This window comes from Homalodisca vitripennis, chromosome 6 (genome assembly GCF_021130785.1).
Source record: "Homalodisca vitripennis isolate AUS2020 chromosome 6, UT_GWSS_2.1, whole genome shotgun sequence".
Lineage (NCBI taxonomy): Eukaryota > Metazoa > Arthropoda > Insecta > Hemiptera > Cicadellidae > Homalodisca > Homalodisca vitripennis.
In genome coordinates, this window is record NC_060212.1 from 53,287,012 (window position 1) to 53,310,773 (window position 23,762).

Here is a 23,762-nt window from a genome sequence, read left to right on the forward strand (position 1 = left end):
ATGAAGGATGCTGTTTTTTGTGTGTTTTATTATGAACCGTAGAAATAAGTAAAAGATAATTCTTTGATTTTGAATTCACTATTACTAAGATACATTACTATAAACGTAAACCTAGTAGCCTAATATAGGAAAAACGAAGCTTCCATGAAGTGACAAACCTTCAAACGTTTACCTACTTTTACAGTCCCCGGACGTTACAGACAATATCCTTTGAGATCTTAAGGTAAAATTGCTCTGTCATTGTTACTGAATAATTCTTGTTGTTTTAGCTAAAATTGTCTTATTGTCTCTCGACAAATTATTTCGGTTTATTTCTTAAAATATTTAAAAGAAGATTCTTATTCAGATTTTCCTCAAATATTTAAAACATTACTGCATTGAGCATAATAGTCCAGAATTACTACTCTGTAAATCTTTACAATAAATATCTACTTTAGTTTTATCAATGATAGTATATTATTATATCGCACATATTTACATTTTTATTAGGTTTATTATTTTATTTCAGCTAAGTTAATTAAATTATGGTTGAAAAACATATAAAATATTTAACATAAACTTCAAAATATATGTTATTGCAATTCAAACGGGTTATTCGTGTTTTTGTATCGGTTTCATGTTAAATTTTATTTAAAACAACAATAATGGTACTGTTACATTTGAAAATCATGTTCCTCCTCAGATAAAAATCGCGTATCATAATTTACTATGGATGAAGAAAAACACTTCACTATTAATATATTTTCTTTACGATATTTTTGGGAATTAAAATATTTCTAGTTCTGCAAACCATTCATCTTTCTCTTGAAAGAAGCAATGGAAGGTTTATGTCTTAATTCAAAATCGTGGTGGACCTCGTGGAATAAGTTTAGTTTGTAGGGGGAATTGTCGTTGATTCCTACAGGATAAACATTAGGCTAAATCCATTTTCAACGAGATATTTGAAGCAGCCTTTGGAGAATTCTGTATTTATTAATGAATCATTGACACCCCTAAAAATAACACTGTTGGAAATTACATGGACAAACAATATCACTGTGCATGATAGGTGAATATTTTAGAATAATTTGCTCAAAGTATATAATAATAGAATTTCTAGAAACGCTCGTTTTCAATTAGTTCTTTATATTTAAAAAAAATCATAAAACATTCTACTAAATTCATAAGGTTATTGCAATATCAGTAATATTTTCAACTTAATTTTATATGTTTACATTTCATACTATAAACGTACACATAGAATTACATACTTAAAACCGTACAAATGAAACAAATACAACATATTAAGAATATTGCTGTAACCATTTTTGATAAATTGGTTATTACATAAGTACGGTGTCTGTAAATATAAGATACGATATATTTTATAGTTTAATGTTTAACCTAGTGTGATTGCCCTAGAGTGCATTAAGATTTGTTAGATTAACTGCAATATGTGAAATATGTGCACGCCTCTGAGCGAGCACGTTTGCACAGCTGCGAGTAACAGTAGTGAGTGTGTACATTGTACAAATCTATATATATATATATATATATATATATATATATATATATATATATATATATATATATAATTTTATATATATATTATTTTATATATATATATATATATATATATATATATATATAAAATTACACAACTCAGGTGGAATGTAAACGCTACCGGCGCCAGCTGACACTCCAGTCCAGTGGGAAAAAAGCCGATCCAGTGCACTGGCTTGAGGAGTAGATTTGACGCCAGTCCAGTTCCCCCACCACCAAAAACTGAGACTGGCGCGGCCTACTGAAAGCTTGTGAACGACTCCGGCCAGTCGGTCCAGTCCAGTACAGACCTGTCTGCATGCAACACCCCTACTGTAGTGCACTTTTCTATTTAGTTTTGTTCAACGTATTTTGTACTTTTTTACACCATGACGTCTAAAAAGTGGAGTGAAGGGTTAAATATGAAGTTTATTGATGCCTACAAAGAACAAGAGTGTTTGTGGAATCAGTTTAATCCATTGTACAAAAATAAATTTGCTCGTGAAACGGCCCTAAAAAAACTTGCCGAAATAATTGAGTTGGTTGATTTTGGTGCTGTTGAAGCAAAAGCTAAAATAAAAGCTCTTCGAAGTACCTACAACCTAGAAGTGGAAAAACAGAAGAAGAGTGAAAAGTCAGGTGCCGGATTGGATGATGTTTATGTTCCATCAGTGAAGTGGTTCAAGACAATGAAAGAGATTATGACTACGGGTACACTAAAAAGACGAACGCAAAGTAACCTGGTAAGGATGTTTATTTGCTATTACATTAAGTTTATAAGTAAGTCATAATCTGTAAGTTTGGTTTTCCCCATTTTTTAAAAACAAAACTTTTATTTCTCAAAAAGTATACGACGTACCAAATCTAAAATAATTATTAAGATTTAAAGTTACAACATACAGAAATACACTTAAGTCCTTTCAGTGCGATATTGGCTTAATGTATCATTTTACCTTGACATTCGACCGCTCCTTCATTCACAAAGTAGTGTTTGTAAGCCATCCTCTTTTCTTTTGCTTTGCTTGATTGCTGGTGGGTACCAACTTTTGCCACGCTAGGGATTCCGTTAGTCTTTTTCCTCCATAAGCCCTCAATAAGGAGCACCAATGTTAAAATCTTCAGTATCAACGGATGCTCGAGGAATGTAAGTTTGAGGACTGTGATCTCTCAAAAAGTTGTGAAGGGCACAGGCTGCTAAGACGATTTTATCCACACTATTGGGAGGAAGTGGGATTGGTCTCTCAAATAATCTAAATCTATTCACCAAAATGGCAAAAACGTTTTCAACAACGCGTCTGGCCCGTGACAACTTATAATTGTACACTTTTTCATCAAATGTTAGGTTCGGGCCACCAAATGGTTTCATCAGGTATTCTTTCAAAGGGAAAGCATCATCTCCAACTATTACACCCCCTTCTGGCAAAAGTCCATTGTTGAGTGCATTGAACAAAGTACTACTTTGGAAAACTGTGCTGTCAGAAACAGTTCCATTACTTCCTACATCAACATATAAGAAACGGTAATCATGATCCACTAAAGCAAAAAGGATAGTACTGAAGGTTTTTTTGTAACCAAAATATGCTGTTCCAGAATGGTCTGGAGCCCTTATTTGAATATGTTTCCCGTCAGTTGATCCATAACACCCAGGAAAGTTCCATCTATCTCGAAAGCCTTGCTCACTTTTTTTCCACTTTTCTTCTGTATCAGGAACCTGAAAAACAAGGGTTCCTAATTACTTAAAGTTTAACCGTAGTATAATGGTGTTTTTTTTCAGGTTCCAGTTACCCAAACAAGAGACAATAATGAGAGTGAGGTAACAGATATTGGTACTGAGCCAAGCAGTGTTGGTGCTACTAGTCCACAGTCTGATGAAGACACGCATGTTGATGATCCACTGCCAGCACCAGCGACACCAAAGAATACACAAAATAGTGAGTCACAACTTAAACCGCCTTCATGCAAAAAATTTTGGCCCCGCTCCAAAATACAACAATTTGCTGCTACTGCAAACCAACTCCAGAAACTGATCGATTCCTTGAACACAAAACCTTCAGAACAAAATGAGTGGGATGCGTTCGGAAATGTAGTAGCAGCCCATCTAAAAAAACTGACCCCTCGCAGGGCTCTTGAAGCGGAAATGAAAATCCATTCGGTACTCAACGAATGCCGTATGCAAGACTTAATTGACAAAACTATCATTCCGTCACACTCAGGCTCGTCTGTGCGCTACGTGGAAAGCAGTGATGTATCACTTTCTCCAGGGAACGTCTGTACAAGAGGCAAATCAGTTTTTACTGATGGAACCCGCATCTTATCTTGCCGACTACTACACCAATGCTAACATTTGAATACATTTTTGTTTGTATAATTTAAATTTTGTAATGAAAATTATGTGAGTGAAATTAAACAAATCTTATATTTAGTAAAAAGTCCTTACTTAATATCCTTTAATATCCATTTTTACCATAGACATTTTAAAAGGGGGACTATATATACCATAGTCACTTGGGGGTAAAAACCCCCTATATAAGGGACCCATAAGTCATGTCATGTTAATTTTTACGTTTCTATCAATGAACTTAATAATGCAAAATAAATCTTATATTTGTTATATGGTTTGTATAAAACTGATTAAAGTAACATTGATTTTTAAAGTTTGCAACTATACTATAAAGCAAAATGTTGTGTACCTGAATAAACTCCTGCAGACAGGTGTACAAAGCTTCACAAACTTCTGGCACAAATTTTGAAATTGCGGGTTTCGAAACTCGAAACATAGCCTGTAGAACTCTATAACTTGCTCCCGTAGCTAAATATGCCAATGTTACTTCCAACTTTAACTTGGGAGTTTAGAGCTTCTCTCATAACAGTGTCTTGTTTGGCAATCAAGGGCGATACTCGATGCAGAAGTTCATCGAAAATAACAGGACTAATTCTCAATAGAGCTCTATATTCAATGGGATTTTCTAATCGCAATTCTGATAACAGCTGAGATGAGGCCCCAGATGAATCTCTCCGCAAAATCCATTTTCTTATCCACTCTCGTTTCTTGTTAAGTTCTTCTTGCAGCACCTTAGAGGATTCACTCACAAAATCTCGACACAAATCTCGAAAAATTTTATTCAACTCAACGCGGGTGAGGCTTGTAGATGCACTCTCCTCCATGGTTCTAGCTCAACTGGCGGCAGTCAACTGGACTACCAACTGGCCTCGTGTAAACGCGGCTTAAGAGACAACAGAGTTAATGACATTAACACAGCACTCTCGTTGTACCTCGAGCAGGTTTTGTTTACCTCAGTTACATGTATTCTCGTTACACATTACACTGTTCTTTTAGTACCTTGTGTCAAAGTTGCCTTTCTGTGTGAAAATATAAAATCTTTTGTTCAATAAAAAACTGCACAAGTGGTGTAGTAGAACGTGACATTATTTGAGTTGTGAAGTAATAACAGGCATTAATGTTATTGTTTTAGCTAAAATAGGGGAATGAAAGTAAAACAAGCTCAGCGTAGATTTCATTTTATCAAAAGAGTATTAACTCCATTTCACTACATCTTGCATTATTTAAATATTTTCATTTACAAAGCTATAAACTTTAGTTGGAGGGTATATCACAGATAAACACGAATTTACGAGATTTTAAAATTATTTATACAGAATAAATGTAATTGTTCGCCTACAGAAGTACATTTTGTAGCACTAAATATAAAAATAATATTTAAAATCTGTATATTTTGCACATTCTTCATGTACATAAATATACACTTAGCTTTGGTTGATAAACGATGAATTACTGCTTTGAAAATTAGCAACTTATTAAAAAATCATAGTAAATTTAATTTATTTTTCTGGAAAACATTATTGAAATATCTTTGCAGAATTCTTTATTCTGCACCAAATGAAAGTAACACAATTAATAACTGTTATTATTTACAAACTCCACCTGTGTTGTAATAAAATTACTTTTTCACTGAAAGTTTCATCTGTCGTAAGTAAAATTATTTGCTAAAATGATAGTGCTCTCAAACACTTTCTTACTCTAAATTTCTAAATTTATTTACTGAGCAAATTTTACTTATTTTTTATTTTTATGTGGTTGGCATTATGTTTCACATATTATCACTCGTCAGGAGTGAACAAAAAAGCCTGCAGATAATGTGGAAATTATTAAAAATCACTTTTTGTAGGTATTAAATCATATTTATTCTAAACGTATTTTGACTTCATGTCATATATCACATCGAGGATAAAATATGTATTATGGTAACGGCGGTTGCACAGTTAACGGATAATATTATATTCTGTGACAGGTCGTGTGACAGCGATAACAGTATCACAGTGTGAACACACATTTTACGCGGTAATTCGATCATTCAGTGTAATGGTAGCACATTAACCTGGCAAGTGAGAGATCCGGGTTCGACTCCCGGCGGAGCAAGTACTTTTTGCGATTTAATGTTTATTGAAATTAAATAAGTCAATTGCCATTTATACAATTTAATGTAAATAAAAGTCGTTTGAACAGGTATTTGGTCTTTCGATCATAAGTCAGTTTGCTTATTTAAACGCATATGTGACAGATACGGCCAAATACAAAATAAGTGAATCGGAAAAAGTAAGCGCTCTGTGGTGTAATGGTAGCACATTCACCTGGCAAGTGAAAGATCCGGGTTCGACTCCCGGCGGAGCAACTACTTTTTGCGATTCAATGTTTTTTGAAATTTTTTATATATATATATATATATATATATATATATATATATATATATATATATATATATATATATATGGGTGTTTTTGGCGTTAACTATGTCAAGGATACAAAATAAAATATCACAAAAGTTTCCTATCGTCTTTATTGGAATTAATGAAATACCACCACTAATTCATGATATCCTGCATCATTCCGTAGTCTATTTACATGAGATACTCCTGTTCAATTTATCTCAATGGAAACTGTTATTTTAGGGGAAAATTTCTCAATTTCCATTACATTTAAATTTTAACAATTTTAAAAACCGTTTATTCCAAGCCATAAGGTTTTATACAGTTTTGAAACGTTAAGATAACCAACATATTACAAACTAAGATTTTGAAGTAAGTTGTGTTATTTTGTATTTACTGGGACAAAGAATTAGTAACACATTGTTTATGTATAGTATTTTTATCTCAATATGATTTCCCATAAGTTAATTATGATTTTAGGCAAAACTTCATTAAAAAATGCTAATTGCAATTATTCTGATTACCGGAAGGTATTCCACTGTGGATAGTAATGAAACACATATTCCAAAGAGTATCATAATAATCCGAAATGGTTTATAAATATTATTTGTCAGTAAATATTTTTTGAAACAATCTCCATTTCTATTCGTGCAAAATTATTATATTGATTACTTCCACGAATTACGTTTTAAATTACTGTTTCTTTTAATAACAACTTTTACTGCCGAAAATATTTCAATAACTCTTAAGCTTTGAATACGGTGGATGTTAAAAAATTGGAAATTTAATTGTTACGTATATGTTGTTAGAAATTTCATATCAAATATAAAAGGTATTTCAGAATTTTCAGGTTTTAAAAAAATCGGCATTTTTATGTATTTTTATGATACTAAGTCAGGGGTTCTTAGTAACTATCGTATACACTTTGAGAAAGTATAAAATAAAAATGCGGTAATACAAGCTTATACGTAAGTGTAAATCATTACAAGTAATAAAGTTTAGAAGCAATTTTGTCACTAATTAAAACCAAAACAAGCCCACGTTTCACATCTTTACATTACCATGCTTATAAATATTTATATCCTCTAATGCTTACTCTGAAGGGTAATGGAGTTAGAACACCCAAAAAATTAAGACTTAGTATAAAAAAATATAATCACAGACCTCCTTATTTACTTACAATGTATTAAATATCAAATTGTTTTTGTTTTGTTTTTATAAATAATGTAATGCATAATTTTAGAAACCATGCAAGAATTTTGAAAAAGTTTTACATTTTAATTGTTTTTTATATGAATTATCCCAAGCATATTTATTACAAACGGTTACTTTTGTAATTTAAAACTTACTATTATATATTTTATCTTTAGGTACACCTGTAATTTTGTCCTAGATTAATTGTCGTTTGAATTAATAGTTTACTTTTTAGATAGACAGATATAATTTGGATGGACAGTTTTCCCTTTATTTAACTTTTTTTTAGACAAGTATGAGCATGTTATTAGTTTTTATTTTATTGTTTATGCTTGCTTAAAATATTACCTTTATTCCATTTTATACATTGTTAATGTTGTATTTGTTATTCAATCTAGGTGAAATAAACGCTCTGGAATTTTTATTGGGGTTTACCTCTGCAGTCATATGAATATGTCAACAATTTTCATCATAAACAATCAATGTTGTATAAAGTTAACACGTAAACACTATTGAATCTTCTATTCTATAATTAATTATAGGTTATAGTGTAAACTAACTTTTTGTTTGCCGGAGGGGATTTATAATAATTTTTTGTAAGAAAAGTGGTTAGTGCGGAAGGCATATTTTTTCAATATGTGTAGCTCCTTTTAACGAGTTTATTCAAGTCTTGAAAAAGTAAACTAGCTTCACATTACATAGAACTTACTTGCGTAAACGAGATTAAATATAGATGCAACTGGCTGGCCAAACGATAATTAATTTAGGTAGATCCAACAGGTTTATACAAGATTTAAAGTAGGTAGAAATGTATAATATAACGTTTATAAATGGAAACTAAATACATTTTGTGTAATATATTTTAGTTTAATTATAAGAAATTGCATAATTGAAAATAACTATTTAAAATTAAAATATATTAGTTCTATGAAGGGTACCAATGTTATTTTTGCAATAAAATACTTATTAAAACAAGATAGGCTGTATTAGTCATATTTGTATCACTAGATGAATCGTAAATATCATTGATGAATAATACAAATGAATCAACTCGAGAGCATCAACTGTTTATGTCAAAGTAATGATGGTGATATTGGCAATAGAACGGAATGATGACACCATGACAAATTTGGGCAGTAAATAAAAAGTAATAATCTGCTTCCAACAGTTAAACACATCAGAAGTGTCAATCTTTGTGTCACAGATACGATATATATTGAATTTTGTGACATTGTTAAACATATGGGTTTTTATTTAATTGTAATAAAAAATTTACTTATTAATTTGAGTTTTCAGTAGTAAAATGTGCACGCAAATTTCAAATGGTTTTAAAAGATTGCCTTAGAACAGAAATTGAGATCAGACATTGTTTGTAAGTTTTTAAGTCAGATTGGAAAACAAAACTGAGGAAATGAAACATAGCTGATAAGTACTAATCAGTGATATACATTTTATAATGTGAGTTGAGCACAAAGCTGTCAGCTGCTCATAGCTCAGTCAAAGTTGCTTGTTATTTTGTTGTTAGGGACATAGCTAACTGCGACAAGCATGCTTACGGTAAAGTTTGAGCATTTTGGATGCTTACAGCTGTCAGCCGCCCACGGCTCAGTCAAAGTTGCTTGTTATTTGATATCAGAGGAGCTGGTAATTTTAATAGGCTTTTGTTATTTTTTATCTCTTATAATTATTCAAAATTTGGTCTTGCTGTTAAAAGAAATCTCCGTATTAAACTCAAAATGTTATACTTCAAATTCATTGATGTATTTTGATTTGTAGTAATTCATTAGAAACTAAACTACTAGCGTAGAATTCAGATGGTGTTTTTTAACTAAAGTGTCTGTTTCACTTTCCTGTTCAAGACAGTCTCACAGACTATTACATCATACCTACAATTAGACCATCGTAGGTAATAAATATCTCTGAATTTTGAATTTGAATTATAATTAAACAATGTTTGCAAATGATACAAAAGTATACCATGCTTCTTCAAAATGTGCCTGTTTATCAGTGAAACTACTAAGAAGAGCAAGAATTACGTTAACGAATTACTTGGGCAAAGTAAAATGTAAAAAGGGTAAAAAATTTTTAATAACATGTATATCGTATAATTATGATTCCATGTTGCCTGTAAACCCACTCAATATTCCATTTATGATCAAATTTTCGATTACATGAAAAGTGTGTTGTTGACAAGCCAGTGAAGTAAGAAAACCTGAGGCTTATACTGACATCAAATTACAATCGTGCTTTGAATTTGAACACAAAAGTCACTACCGTCTCGTCAAGTGAGACGGGTTTAAATATATCTGATTACTCTTACATTATTCAATCATATTCTACCATGTAGAATCAACTAGAACGATTTTATTCTTACGGATTGCAATACAACAATTATAAATATTTTTTTAAAATGTTCTAAAACGTTTTTAATCCTTGTAATTACAAATGCTTAACCGTAACATTTACATGTATACACCAGATTTAAAAAAATCAATATTTTTTCAAAACTTATAAGATAGAGCGTCAAAACATAGTACAAACTGGACAATAATTAAAAATACAATTTAACATATATCTAGTTTCCAGCTCCTTCGTTAGAAGTACAACCCGCTAGGAGTCAGAAGAAAGTTTTAAATGCAAGCATTAGTTGTGCGCATGAAATTGAATGTGTATGTTATTAGAGCTATGCTGCAAACCTGACCACAAATGGACAACTGAGTCAGAAATAGCAGCCTTTCAAAGATAGGTTGAATCTACAATTATTAGGTTGACGTAACCAAGGTTATGGTAGTATGATTAATGTATCCACAAGAAAAACTAGAGCGCTTTATTACTCCTGAATCCCATTACAATGCCATAATCTAGGGATAAAATAACACTGATTCATGGGTAAGTCATTTATTATTTACATTGTATAATCAAAATATGCTATATTAAAAATATTTTTCTGCACTTTGTGGGTCCGTACCCCAGAGGAAATAGCAGGTCACTGGATAAATGTAATTATATTTGTTGTCCAGTAATACTGTACCAAGTCTTTAATCTATGTCTTAAATGGTTCCAAAAATATTTAACCGTCCCGCAGCTTTTTGGACACCTTACACAATACGTAATGTATATGTGTTTATTGGTCCTACGCATATTAGCATTGTTTATTGTTCATTGAATATTACCCTTCCACAAAAAACTAGGAGTACTTGTTTTCTCAAATTAAATATTAAAAATATTTTTACTAGATATAATGTATTATACAGTATAACATGATAAAGATAAGAAAGCAACCTTTTGATTGCTAGATCATTGGGGAGAACTATTAGACAAAAATAGACGTGAGCATACACGTTAAATCAAAATCATAAGTATTACAACATGGTTTAAACTCACATAACCTAAACGATATATTAATAAGCAAACTTTATTCGCACGTGAGAGTTGAGCGTGAGTTCTTCATGTCCATCTCAATAAATATATGACATTCAGTGGAGTATGTGCAGGCACTCCATACTAGGCGCTCAATCGTGAACCGCACCCAGATGTTTCCAGAGTCCATTTTATTAGTCAATGGCCGATAAATGGACAGTTTACCCTCGGAATGGCGCTATAAGTTTCCTTTGTCATATGTTAAAGGAAACTGCTAAAGCAGCCGAAAAATATTAAACTCAACATTTCTTTGTCACAACAGTATAAATGTCACTAGGGAAAACCCTTCCCTACCTCATTGATTCTCCTCCTTTACCACATAAAAGACACTTGTTACTGTTGCGTCTTTGGCATATTTCTGTCTTTATAAATACTTATATTTATAAAAAATAAATGCCTAAATTTAAGAGCAATCAATCGTGATTTAAAACCTTCTTAATAATATATAGAGTATTTTTATTTAGGTAATGTATTTAATTTTTTTAGCTCTGAAATTGGGCAAAGTTACTAGTGATATTAAAAAACTAGTGATATATTAACAAACAGCCCTCTAAAAAAAATACTCCTAAAAATATTTCGTGCCAGTCTTAGTTATGCAACTTTTTATTTTGTGTTTTAAAGCGTGTATATTTTCCGAAAACACTCAACAATAACAGCGCGAAAGTATTAAACCTCCATCTTACTTAACGTTTGTGTTCTTACTTTGCGGAAATCAAGTCTTACAACCTACATTATTAGTTACTTATATTTTATAGTACGCGGGTGCAGTGTTTTCTTTGTGGATTTCTATGTCTTGGTGTGATTGTGGGTTAATAAGTTCCACGTAAGAGTAATTATTGAATTTTGGGAAGAATTTAAGTGAATTTCCATTCTTTCAATGCTCTAGATGCGATTAAGAAATAATTTTTGAAAATATGTTTTTTTTTCTTATAGCATTACTTTTTAGAGTAACCGTTGTTTTGACAAAAAACTTGAGTTAATAATTTTAATAATTACAAAGTAACCATAAAAATCTTTGTATGGGGATCTTGTTTGTTTCTAAGTGATTTAATGTTTAAGACCATTTATAAATTAAAGTAATAAATTCCTTGTAAATCTTGTTAATTACTTACACTCTGGCATAAAATATTAGAGGAAAAAACCATTAAATATTTCAGCTTGTTTTTTATTTTTTATTCCGGTATACTAATACAGTAATACCTCAGTAACTGGTATTCGGTTTTAATATAAATGAATGTATGTATAATAATAACAAAGCTTGTGGGAGCTATTTAAAAAATATTTAACGTACTTTAAGTTTTATTATATCGATCCAAAGAAACTACCTCTAATGAATCTACACAAATTACAATAAAATATAATTTTTATAAACGAATTTTACTTCATTATTTTGCAATAAAAATATTATTGATGATTTGTTTACAAACAAATATTTCTTCAGTGATAAAACAAGTGCTTATAACACGGGTCGATTAAAGGTTGATGTTGAGTTTAGCTCCATTTTCTGCTCAATGCTTCATCTAAAATCTTACACGTTATAAAACGCTGTAGAGCACTTATTGTGCACCTAATAAGACAATAGCAACACTTACGTCCAGTTTACAGACGATGGCAAGCCTTGGGTCTTTAGAAAAAGCTCTCTTGTGTTAAGTTATCTCTAATTTAAAACCCTTGCAAGGAGTTTGTTGTGAAAGTATATGTCACCGACTTTTTTTATCTCTTTTTATGTCCGTACATAGACTCCAGATTCTATGAGTCATGGCTTTGACAGTGTTAGAGTTCAGATGCTGCTATAGAGGTGAAATAGAGCTGAACTCAGAATTGGCGTAGTAAAAGTGATTTAGAGCTCTGTACAGAAAAACTCGTTGTTTAAAGAACTCTTCAGTTTTTAATTATCTTCTCTTTGGTAAACCGCCAGACACATTCAACGGCGAGTGTAAGGTATATTAAAGTTTTTAATTTTGACTATCATGTAGTTGAAATTAAAAATAAGATTACTGAACAGTTTCATGAAAATAAAATGGTGGAATGGGCTCTACGTTAATCCATTACAATATAAAAATCATTGAAACATTTACGTATTTGCAATATACTGCATATCTAAATACTTATACAGCCGCATGTGAAACCACTCACTCACTCACTGATGGATGTATACAAATTCTAACATAGTTCTAGAAGTGCTGGAAACTTGAAATTTGGCACGCGGGTACCTTTTGTCGTGTAACCAACAGGAAAAGTCTGAAAACCGGGAATTTTTAATTTTAAACCCCTCAAAAAAATTATAAACCGGTTGAAACTGGTTAAAAACTGGTGTAGTTTTTTGCTTTCGAGCCGTCTAGCGACTAAACCGTAGGTAGTAGCTCAAATCTAATTTTTAAAGGGTTTTAGCAAATTTTATGATCTACAGAATGGGCACATTATACTTCCCCGCATCTCTACCGGTCCACCCGAAACATGCTCTCAAATTCGAAAATATTGTCAAATTTTGACGATTTTCGCTTGTAGATTTTCGTTTGAGGCTCTGTAGCGTCTAAACCGTAGGTTGTAGTTCGGATCTGATGAATAATCGTTAGTGGGGAATGAAGTGCTCTACAAAAAAGGTCCAGTGACTTTTTGTCCTATCTCGTCTGGTTGGTTAAGCGTCAAAACGCGGGAATGTTTGACATTCCAGAAAATTTTTTGCTTAAAATAAAGTTTCGAGCCTGATAGTGGCCGAACGGTAGGTCGTAGCTCAAATCTGATCGATCCATCAAATTAGCAAATTGCGCGATCTACATAAAAGGTCCAGTGACTTTTTGCTCTACCTCCAGTGGTTCAGACGAAAAACGTGATTATGTGCAATTTTTTTGTAATTTTTACGTGAAACTTTTGTTTTCGGGCTCGATAGCGGCGAAACCATTGGTCTGAGATCGAAATAAGACAAGCGTTGGAGTTAGGAAATGAGGTGATCTACAAAAATGTGCCAGTAACTCTTTACTCTATCTCCATTGGTTTGGCCGCAAAACGCGTTTTAAGTATTGATTTTTTAAGTTTTACGTGACATTTTTAAACTGCCCAGTGCAGTCTTTTGTCCTAAGCTCTGTACTGCCTAAATTATAGGTCGTAGCTTAAATCTGATGGCATAATCGAAAGACAAAATTAAATTTTCGACAAGAAATGTGCAGTCACTTTTTGTCATATCTCTAACGGTTATCTAAATACTTATACAGCCGCATGTGAAACCACTCACTCACTCACTGATGGATGTATACAAATTCTAACATAGTTCTAGAAGTGCTGGAAACTTGAAATTTGGCACGCGGGTACCTTTTGTCGTGTAACCAACAGGAAAAGTCTGAAAACCGGGAATTTTTAATTTTAAACCCCTCAAAAAAATTATAAACCGGTTGAAACTGGTTAAAAACTGGTGTAGTTTTTTGCTTTCGAGCCGTCTAGCGACTAAACCGTAGGTAGTAGCTCAAATCTAATTTTTAAAGGGTTTTAGCAAATTTTATGATCTACAGAATGGGCACATTATATACTTCCCCCGCATCTCTACCGGTCCACCCGAAACATGCTCTCAAATTCGAAAATATTGTCAAATTTTGACGATTTTCGCTTGTAGATTTTCGTTTGAGGCTCTGTAGCGTCTAAACCGTAGGTTGTAGTTCGGATCTGATGAATAATCGTTAGTGGGGAATGAAGTGCTCTACAAAAAAGGTCCAGTGTCTTTTTGTCCTATCTCGTCTGGTTTAAGCGTCAAAACGCGGGAATGTTTGACATTCCAGACAATTTTTTGCTTAAAATAAAGTTTCGAGCCTGATAGTGGCCGAACGGTAGGTCGTAGCTCAAATCTGATCGACTCATCAAATTAGCAAATTGCGCGATCTACATATAAGGTCTAGTGACTTTTTGCTCTACCTCCAGTGGTTCAGACGAAAAACGTGATTATGTGCAATTTTTTTGTAATTTTTACGTGAAACTTTTGTTTTCGGGCTCGATAGCGGCGAAACCATTGGTCTGAGATCGAAATAAGACAAGCGTTGGAGTTAGGAAATGAGGTGATCTACAAAAATGTGCCAGTAACTCTTTACTCTATCTCCATTGGTTTGGCCGCAAAACGCGTTTTAAGTATTGATTTTTTAAGTTTTACGTGACATTTTTAAACTGCCCAGTGCAGTCTTTTGTCCTAAGCTCTGTACTGCCTAAATTATAGGTCGTAGCTTAAATCTGATGGCATAATCGAAAGACAAAATTAAATTTTCGACAAGAAATGTGCAGTCACTTTTTGTCATATCTCTAACGGTTATCTAATATACTATACAGCCGCATGTGAAACTGACTGACTCACTCACTCACTGACAGATCATACTAATTCTAACATAGTTCTAGAAGTGCTAGAAACTTGAAATTTTGCACGCAGGTACCTATTACCGTGAAACCACCGGGAAAAGTCTGAAAACCGTACATTTTTACTTTTAAAACCCCTCAAAAAAATTCGAGAAAATTTGCACATTTTTCACCCTTGCAGGCATTTCTTGTAAGCCCGATAGCGGGCGAACCGTTTGAGCTATCTCGGATCTGACGAAAAATTCATGGTCAGGAATGAAGTGAACTACAAAAAAGGTCTAGTGACTTTTTTTCCTATCTCTTGTGGTTAAGCGACAAAACGCGAGAATAATTTTACATTCCAGAGATTTTTTTCGCTTACAATAATGTTTCGAACCCGATAGCGTCAGAACCGTTGGTCGTAGCTCAAATCTGATTGACCCATCAAATTAGCAAATTGCGCCATCTACAGAAAAGGTCCAGTGACTTTTTGCCCTATCTCCATTGGTTTGGCCGAAAAACGTGATTATGTGCAATTTCTTTGTAACTTTTACGTGAAAATTTTGTTTATGCGGTCGATAGTGGCGAAACCATTGGTCGGAGGTCAAAATAAAACAAAGGTTAGATTTAGAAAATAATATGATCTACAAAAAAGGTTCAGTGTCTTTTTACTATATCTCCATTAGTTTGACCGCAAAACGCGATTAAGTGAAAATATTTTGAAATTTTCGCCTACAAATTTACATTCCGGGCTTGATAGCGGCTAAACGGTTGGTCGTAGCTCAAAAAATGCAACTTAATAAGTTTTAGTAAACGACGTGTTCTACAAAAAAAGTCTAGTAACTTTTTGCTGTATGTACTTTAATAAGCCTGAAAAACGCGATAAATAGCAAAATATTTGTCGTGAATTGGAAATTTTTGGAGTTTTTAAATATATATTAGGCCTATATGTGACTAATATTTGTGTAATTCAATCAGGATTCAGGCTTTGCTAGGTTAACGAGTGAATACAACCCCACATAATAAGTTGGCTGAGCGTTAGCTATGCGTCAATAGTAGATAGGGACAGAATAAATTTTTATTTTGTTCACAGACACAACACCGTCTAAAATAGGGACAGGTGTGTCATTAGCCCCCGGTAACATTAACCCCCCTCCGAGGATTTCCTGGTATGACCAGATAACCTCCTGAGTAAATTAAACCCCCTGATGTGTTAACCCCCCAGTAACATTAACCCCCCCCCAGGGAATTTCCTGGCTTGACTAGATAATCTCCTGATGATATTAAACCAACTGTTCAACTTAAAATACTGCCTTAAGGTCGGTTTTTATTATGTTTGTACTAAACAATTCACGATAGCTGACCAGTGCAGACTTTTCTCCCGAGCTCATTCCTGGCTAAACCAAAGGTCGCAGCTAAAATCTGACGACGGAATTGAAACATAAAATTAAATTTCCGACAAGAAAGGTCCAGTAACTTTTTCACTTATCTCTAACGGTTAAGCCGCAAAACGCCCTCAAAGTCAAAAGTTTGGGTAAATCCGGAAAATTAAACTATGGTATACATACGTCCTCTGACTTTGGTTAAAACCAAATTATCTTGTCTCCAAATTTCGCGAACACATAACTTAACTCTTCTACCACATCAATTGATTAATATCATACACCACACATCTTTTGGATGAGCGTTAGCGAAGCATTACGACCCGTAAGATTCTCGAGAACGGATACATAAAATTTGGAAACTTCACGTCTGAATTTAACCAATCACCGAACTACGCTTATCCCCGAATTTAGCCAACACCCAAATGGGGGCCTGGGGGCGTAGCCCCCAGCGAGCCGAAGGCGAGTCTAAATACTTATACAGCCGCATGTGAAACCACTCACTCACTCACTGATGGATGTATACAAATTCTAACATAGTTCTAGAAGTGCTGGAAACTTGAAATTTGGCACGCGGGTACCTTTTGTCGTGTAACCAACAGGAAAAGTCTGAAAACCGGGAATTTTTAATTTTAAACCCCTCAAAAAAATTAAAAACCGGTTGAAACTGGTTAAAAACTGGTGTAGTTTTTTTGCTTTCGAGCCGTCTAGCGACTAAACCGTAGGTAGTAGCTCAAATCTAATTTTTAAAGGGTTTTTAGCATATTTTATGATCTACAGAATGGGCACATTATACTTCCCCGCATCTCTACCGGTCCACCCGAAACATGCTCTCAAATTCGAAAATATTGTCAAATTTTGACGATTTTCGCTTGTAGATTTTCGTTTGAGGCTCTGTAGCGTCTAAACCGTAGGTTGTAGTTCGGATCTGATGAATAATCGTTAGTGGGGAATGAAGTGCTCTACAAAAAAGGTCCAGTGTCTTTTTGTCCTATCTCGTCTGGTTAAGCGTCAAAACGCGGGAATGTTTGACATTCCAGACAATTTTTTGCTTAAAATAAAGTTTCGAGCCTGATAGTGGCGGCCGAACGGTAGGTCGTAGCTCAAATCTGATCGACTCATCAAATTAGCAAATTGCGCGATCTACATATAAGGTCTAGTGACTTTTTGCTCTACCTCCAGTGGTTCAGACGAAAAACGTGATTATGTGCAATTTTTTTGTAATTTTTACGTGAAACTTTTGTTTTCGGGCTCGATAGCGGCGAAACCATTGGTCTGAGATCGAAATAAGACAAGCGTTGGAGTTAGGAAATGAGGTGATCTACAAAAATGTGCCAGTAACTCTTTACTCTATCTCCATTGGTTTGGCCGCAAAACGCGTTTTAAGTATTGATTTTTTAAGTTTTACGTGACATTTTTAAACTGCCCAGTGCAGTCTTTTGTCCTAAGCTCTGTACTGCCTAAATTATAGGTCGTAGCTTAAATCTGATGGCATAATCGAAAGACAAAATTAAATTTTCGACAAGAAATGTGCAGTCACTTTTTGTCATATCTCTAACGGTTATCTAAATACTTATACAGCCGCATGTGAAACCACTCACTCACTCACTGATGGATGTATACAAATTCTAACATAGTTCTAGAAGTGCTGGAAACTTGAAATTTGGCACGCGGGTACCTTTTGTCGTGTAACCAACAGGAAAAGTCTGAAAACCGGGAATTTTTAATTTTAAACCCCTCAAAAAAATTAAAAACCGGTTGAAACTGGTTAAAAACTGGTGTAGTTTTTTGCTTTCGAGCCGTCTAGCGACTAAACCGTAGGTAGTAGCTCAAATCTAATTTTTAAAGGGTTTTAGCAAATTTTATGATCTACAGAATGGGCACATTATACTTCCCCGCATCTCTACCGGTCCACCCGAAACATGCTCTCAAATTCGAAAATATTGTCAAATTTTGACGATTTTCGCTTGTAGATTTTCGTTTGAGGCTCTGTAGCGTCTAAACCGTAGGTTGTAGTTCGGATCTGATGAATAATCGTTAGTGGGGAATGAAGTGCTCTACAAAAAAGGTCCAGTGTCTTTTTGTCCTATCTCGTCTGGTTAAGCGTCAAAACGCGGGAATGTTTGACATTCCAGAAAATTTTTTTGCTTAAAATAAAGTTTCGAGCCTGATAGTGGCCGAACGGTAGGTCGTAGCTCAAATCTGATCGACCCATTAAATTAGCAAATTGCGCGATCTACATAAAAGGTCCAGTGACTTTTTGCTCTACCTCCAGTGGTTCAGACGAAAAACGTGATTATGTGCAATTTTTTTGTAATTTTTACGTGAAACTTTTGTTTTCGGGCTCGATAGCGGCGAAACCATTGGTCTGAGATCGAAATAAGACAAGCGTTGGAGTTAGGAAATGAGGTGATCTACAAAAATGTGCCAGTAACTCTTTACTCTATCTCCATTGGTTTGGCCGCAAAACGCGTTTTAAGTATTGATTTTTTAAGTTTTACGTGACATTTTTAAACTGCCCAGTGCAGTCTTTTGTCCTAAGCTCTGTACTGCCTAAATTATAGGTCGTAGCTTAAATCTGATGGCATAAATCGAAAGACAAAATTAAATTTTCGACAAGAAATGTGCAGTCACTTTTTGTCATATCTCTAACGGTTATCTAAATACTTATACAGCCGCATGTGAAACCACTCACTCACTCACTGATGGATGTATACAAATTCTAACATAGTTTCTAGAAGTGCTGGAAACTTGAAATTTGGCACGCGGGTACCTTTTGTCGTGTAACCAACAGGAAAAGTCTGAAAACCGGGAATTTTTAATTTTAAACCCCTCAAAAAAATTATAAACCGGTTGAAACTGGTTAAAAACTGGTGTAGTTTTTTGCTTTCGAGCCGTCTAGCGACCTAAAACCGTAGGTAGTAGCTCAAATCTAATTTTTAACCCTTTCGCTGCCACAGTAATTTGGCCGATTCATGTCGAAAAAACGCCGCGCGCTGTTTGCAGATGTGTGCCGTAAACCGCCGGAGCTGCATCACATGTCACTCCCCAAAACTGCCGCGGCCGATATTGACTAATTGTAAGGGTTTTAGTAAAACGTCAATAAATCTGTCAAAAATTGAGATATCTGCGTAATTTTTGTTTTGTTTTGTAGACAATAAAAGTCTCCGTAATACTATATATTTCGAATCAATAATAAAACAAAACTGTTTTTTTTTTAATCTAAATTTTTTAGTTTTTAACTTTGAAATTTTTGTAAATTTTTATTTTTTAAATTAGATAAAATATTTTTTAATATTGTTTCTGTTATTAGTTTATACGTTTTATTGAAGAATATTATGTTAACAACATTTCCTGCAAATTTCAGGTAAAAAAAACTAGAAATAAATTTTGTATAGCACTTTAATTAAAATAACACATTTTTTACTAAATATAGGCATAGAAGAAATACTAAATGTTTCACACATTTTTTACATAATGCTCTTCAAGAAATCCTATAAAACAGGTTGAAATAATAATAGTAACACTAAATAAATTAAATATACCTAGTAAAAATGAGTTTTATAATGTAATTTTGCATAATAATATTATTTTTATATAATAATAAGATTATTTTTATAATAATAATTATTATGCTTTTATTTTTTGTGGCACAAAAATAGTAGCCACAATAAAACAAACTTGCAAACTTGAAAGGTTACAGTACAAACTGTAAACAAACAATAGACTGAAACCATTAAGTTTAAGGGTTGGCAGAAACGTCAAACAGCTGATGTCTGCCACAGCTGATTAGATCCTGTATCATTGTTCGTATTCCGTAATATACACTAGTCATAGATTATATACTTGATGTGTTTTTCACATTGAATGCCTTTTTATCTTTTCGCCACATGTATAATAATGACTTGTGATCACTATAGTAACGAAAAAATAAAATTATAACTAAAAGCCGATGACATCGGCTCATGGCGATTTTCGGTCCAAGGGCGTGGGCCGATGTCATCGGCCCTCGGCGATTTTGAGTAGACATACGCGGGCCGATGACATCGGCTCTCGGCGTTTTTTACGATCAAACTGCAGAGCCGATGACATCGGCTCTTGGCGGTGAAAGGGTTAAAGGGTTTTAGCAAATTTTATGATCTACAGAATGGGCACATTATACTTCCCCGCATCTCTACCGGTCCACCCGAAACATGCTCTCAAATTCGAAAAATATTGTCAAATTTTGACGATTTTCGCTTGTAGATTTTCGTTTGAGGCTCTGTAGCGTCTAAACCGTAGGTTGTAGTTCGGATCTGATGAATAATCGTTAGTGGGGAATGAAGTGCTCTACAAAAAAGGTCCAGTGACTTTTTGTCCTATCTCGTCTGGTTAAGCGTCAAAACGCGGGAATGTTTGACATTCCAGAAAATTTTTTGCTATAAAATAAAGTTTCGAGCCTGATAGTGGCCGAACGGTAGGTCGTAGCTCAAATCTGATCGATCCATCAAATTAGCAAATTGCGCGATCTACATAAAAGGTCCAGTGACTTTTTGCTCTACCTCCAGTGGTTCAGACGAAAAACGTGATTATGTGCAATTTTTTTTGTAATTTTTTACGTGAAACTTTTGTTTTCGGGCTCGATAGCGGCGAAACCATTGGTCTGAGATCGAAATAAGACAAGCGTTGGAGTTAGGAAATGAGGTGATCTACAAAAATGTGCCAGTAACTCTTTACTCTATCTCCATTGGTTTGGGCCGCAAAACGCGTTTTAAGTATTGATTTTTTAAGTTTTACGTGACATTTTTAAACTGCCCAGTGCAGTCTTTTGTCCTAAGCTCTGTACTGCCTAAATTATAGGTCGTAGCTTAAATCTGATGGCATAATCGAAAGACAAAATTAAATTTTCGACAAGAAATGTGCAGTCACTTTTTTGTCATATCTCTAACGGTTATCTAAATACTTATACAGCCGCATGTGAAACCACTCACTCACTCACTGATGGATGTATACAAATTCTAACATAGTTCTAGAAGTGCTGGAAACTTGAAATTTGGCACGCGGGTACCTTTTGTCGTGTAACCAACAGGAAAAGTCTGAAAACCGGGAATTTTTAATTTTAAACCCCTCAAAAAAATTATAAAACCGGTTGAAACTGGTTAAAAACTGGTGTAGTTTTTTGCTTTCGAGCCGTCTAGCGACTAAACCGTAGGTAGTAGCTCAAATCTAATTTTTAAAGGGTTTTAGCAAATTTTATGATCTACAGAATGGGCACATTATACTTCCCCGCATCTCTACCGGTCCACCCGAAACATGCTCTCAAATTCGAAAATATTGTCAAATTTTGACGATTTTCGCTTGTAGATTTTCGTTTGAGGCTCTGTAGCGTCTAAACCGTAGGTTGTAGTTCGGATCTGATGAATAATCGTTAGTGGGGAATGAAGTGCTCTACAAAAAAGGTCCAGTGACTTTTTGTCCTATCTCGTCTGGTTAAGCGTCAAAACGCGGGAATGTTTTGACATTCCAGAAAATTTTTTGCTTAAAATAAAGTTTCGAGCCTGATAGTGGCCGAACGGTAGGTCGTAGCTCAAATCTGAATCGATCCATCAAATTAGCAAATTGCGCGATCTACATAAAAGGTCCAGTGACTTTTTGCTCTACCTCCAGTGGTTCAGACGAAAAACGTGATTATGTGCAATTTTTTTTGTAATTTTTACGTGAAACTTTTGTTTTCGGGCTCGATAGCGGCGAAACCATTGGTCTGAGATCGAAATAAGACAAGCGTTGGAGTTAGGAAATGAGGTGATCTACAAAAATGTGCCAGTAACTCTTTACTCTATCTCCATTGGTTTGGCCGCAAAACGCGTTTTAAGTATTGATTTTTTAAGTTTTACGTGACATTTTTAAACTGCCCAGTGCAGTCTTTTGTCCTAAGCTCTGTACTGCCTAAATTATAGGTCGTAGCTTAAATCTGATGGCATAATCGAAAGACAAAATTAAATTTTCGACAAGAAATGTGCAGTCACTTTTTGTCATATCTCTAACGGTTATCTAAATACTTATACAGCCGCATGTGAAACCACTCACGTCACTCACTGATGGATGTAATACAAATTCTAACATAGTTCTAGAAGTGCTGGAAACTTGAAATTTGGCACGCGGGTACCTTTTGTCGTGTAAACCAACAGGAAAAGTCTGAAAACCGGGAATTTTTAATTTTAAACCCCTCAAAAAAATTATAAACCGGTTGAAAACTGGTTAAAAACTGGTGTAGTTTTTTTGCTTTCGAGCCGTCTAGCGACTAAACCGTAGGTAGTAGCTCAAATCTAATTTTTAAAGGGTTTTAGCAAATTTTATGATCTACAGAATGGGCACATTATACTTCCCCGCATCTCTACCGGTCCACCCGAAACATGCTCTCAAATTCGAAAATATTGTCAAATTTTGACGATTTTCGCTTGTAGATTTTCGTTTGAGGCTCTGTAGCGTCTAAACCGTAGGTTGTAGTTCGGATCTGATGAATAATCGTTAGTGGGGAATGAAGTGCTCTACAAAAAAGGTCCAGTGACTTTTTGTCCTATCTCGTCTGGTTAAGCGTCAAAACGCGGGAATGTTTGACATTCCAGAAAATTTTTTGCTTAAAATAAAGTTTCGAGCCTGATAGTGGCCGAACGGTAGGTCGTAGCTCAAATCTGATCGATCCATCAAATTAGCAAATTGCGCGATCTACATAAAAGGTCCAGTGACCTTTTTGCTCTACCTCCAGTGGTTCAGACGAAAAAACGTGATTATGTGCAATTTTTTTGTAATTTTTTACGTGAAACTTTTGTTTTCGGGCTCGATAGCGGGCGAAACCATTGGTCCTGAGATCGAAATAAGACAAGCGTTGGAGTTAGGAAATGAGGTGATCTACAAAAATGTGCCAGTAACTCTTTACTCTATCTCCATTGGTTTGGCCGCAAAACGCGTTTTAAGTATTGATTTTTTAAGTTTTACGTGACATTTTTAAACTGCCCAGTGCAGTCCTTTTGTCCTAAGCTCTGTACTGCCTAAATTATAGGTCGTAGCTTAAATCTGATGGCATAATCGAAAGACAAAATTAAATTTTCGACAAGAAATGTGCAGTCACTTTTTGTCATATCTCTAACGGTTATCTAAATACTTATACAGCCGCATGTGAAACCACTCACTCACATCACTGATGGATGTATACAAATTCTAACATAGTTC

The 23,762-nt window shown here is 34.3% G+C and overlaps 1 protein-coding gene across 1 annotated transcript; it reads left to right on the forward strand.

Annotated features, from left to right (window-relative positions):
* The first annotated feature begins 1,910 nt into the window (after positions 1-1,910).
* On the forward strand, positions 1,911-3,862 carry LOC124365380. Its single transcript, XM_046821357.1, has 2 exons — positions 1,911-2,264; positions 3,296-3,862. Exons 1-2 carry the CDS (start codon positions 1,911-1,913, stop codon positions 3,860-3,862), a joined length of 921 nt encoding a protein of 306 aa, XP_046677313.1.
* Positions 3,863-23,762: the final 19,900 nt, after the last annotated feature.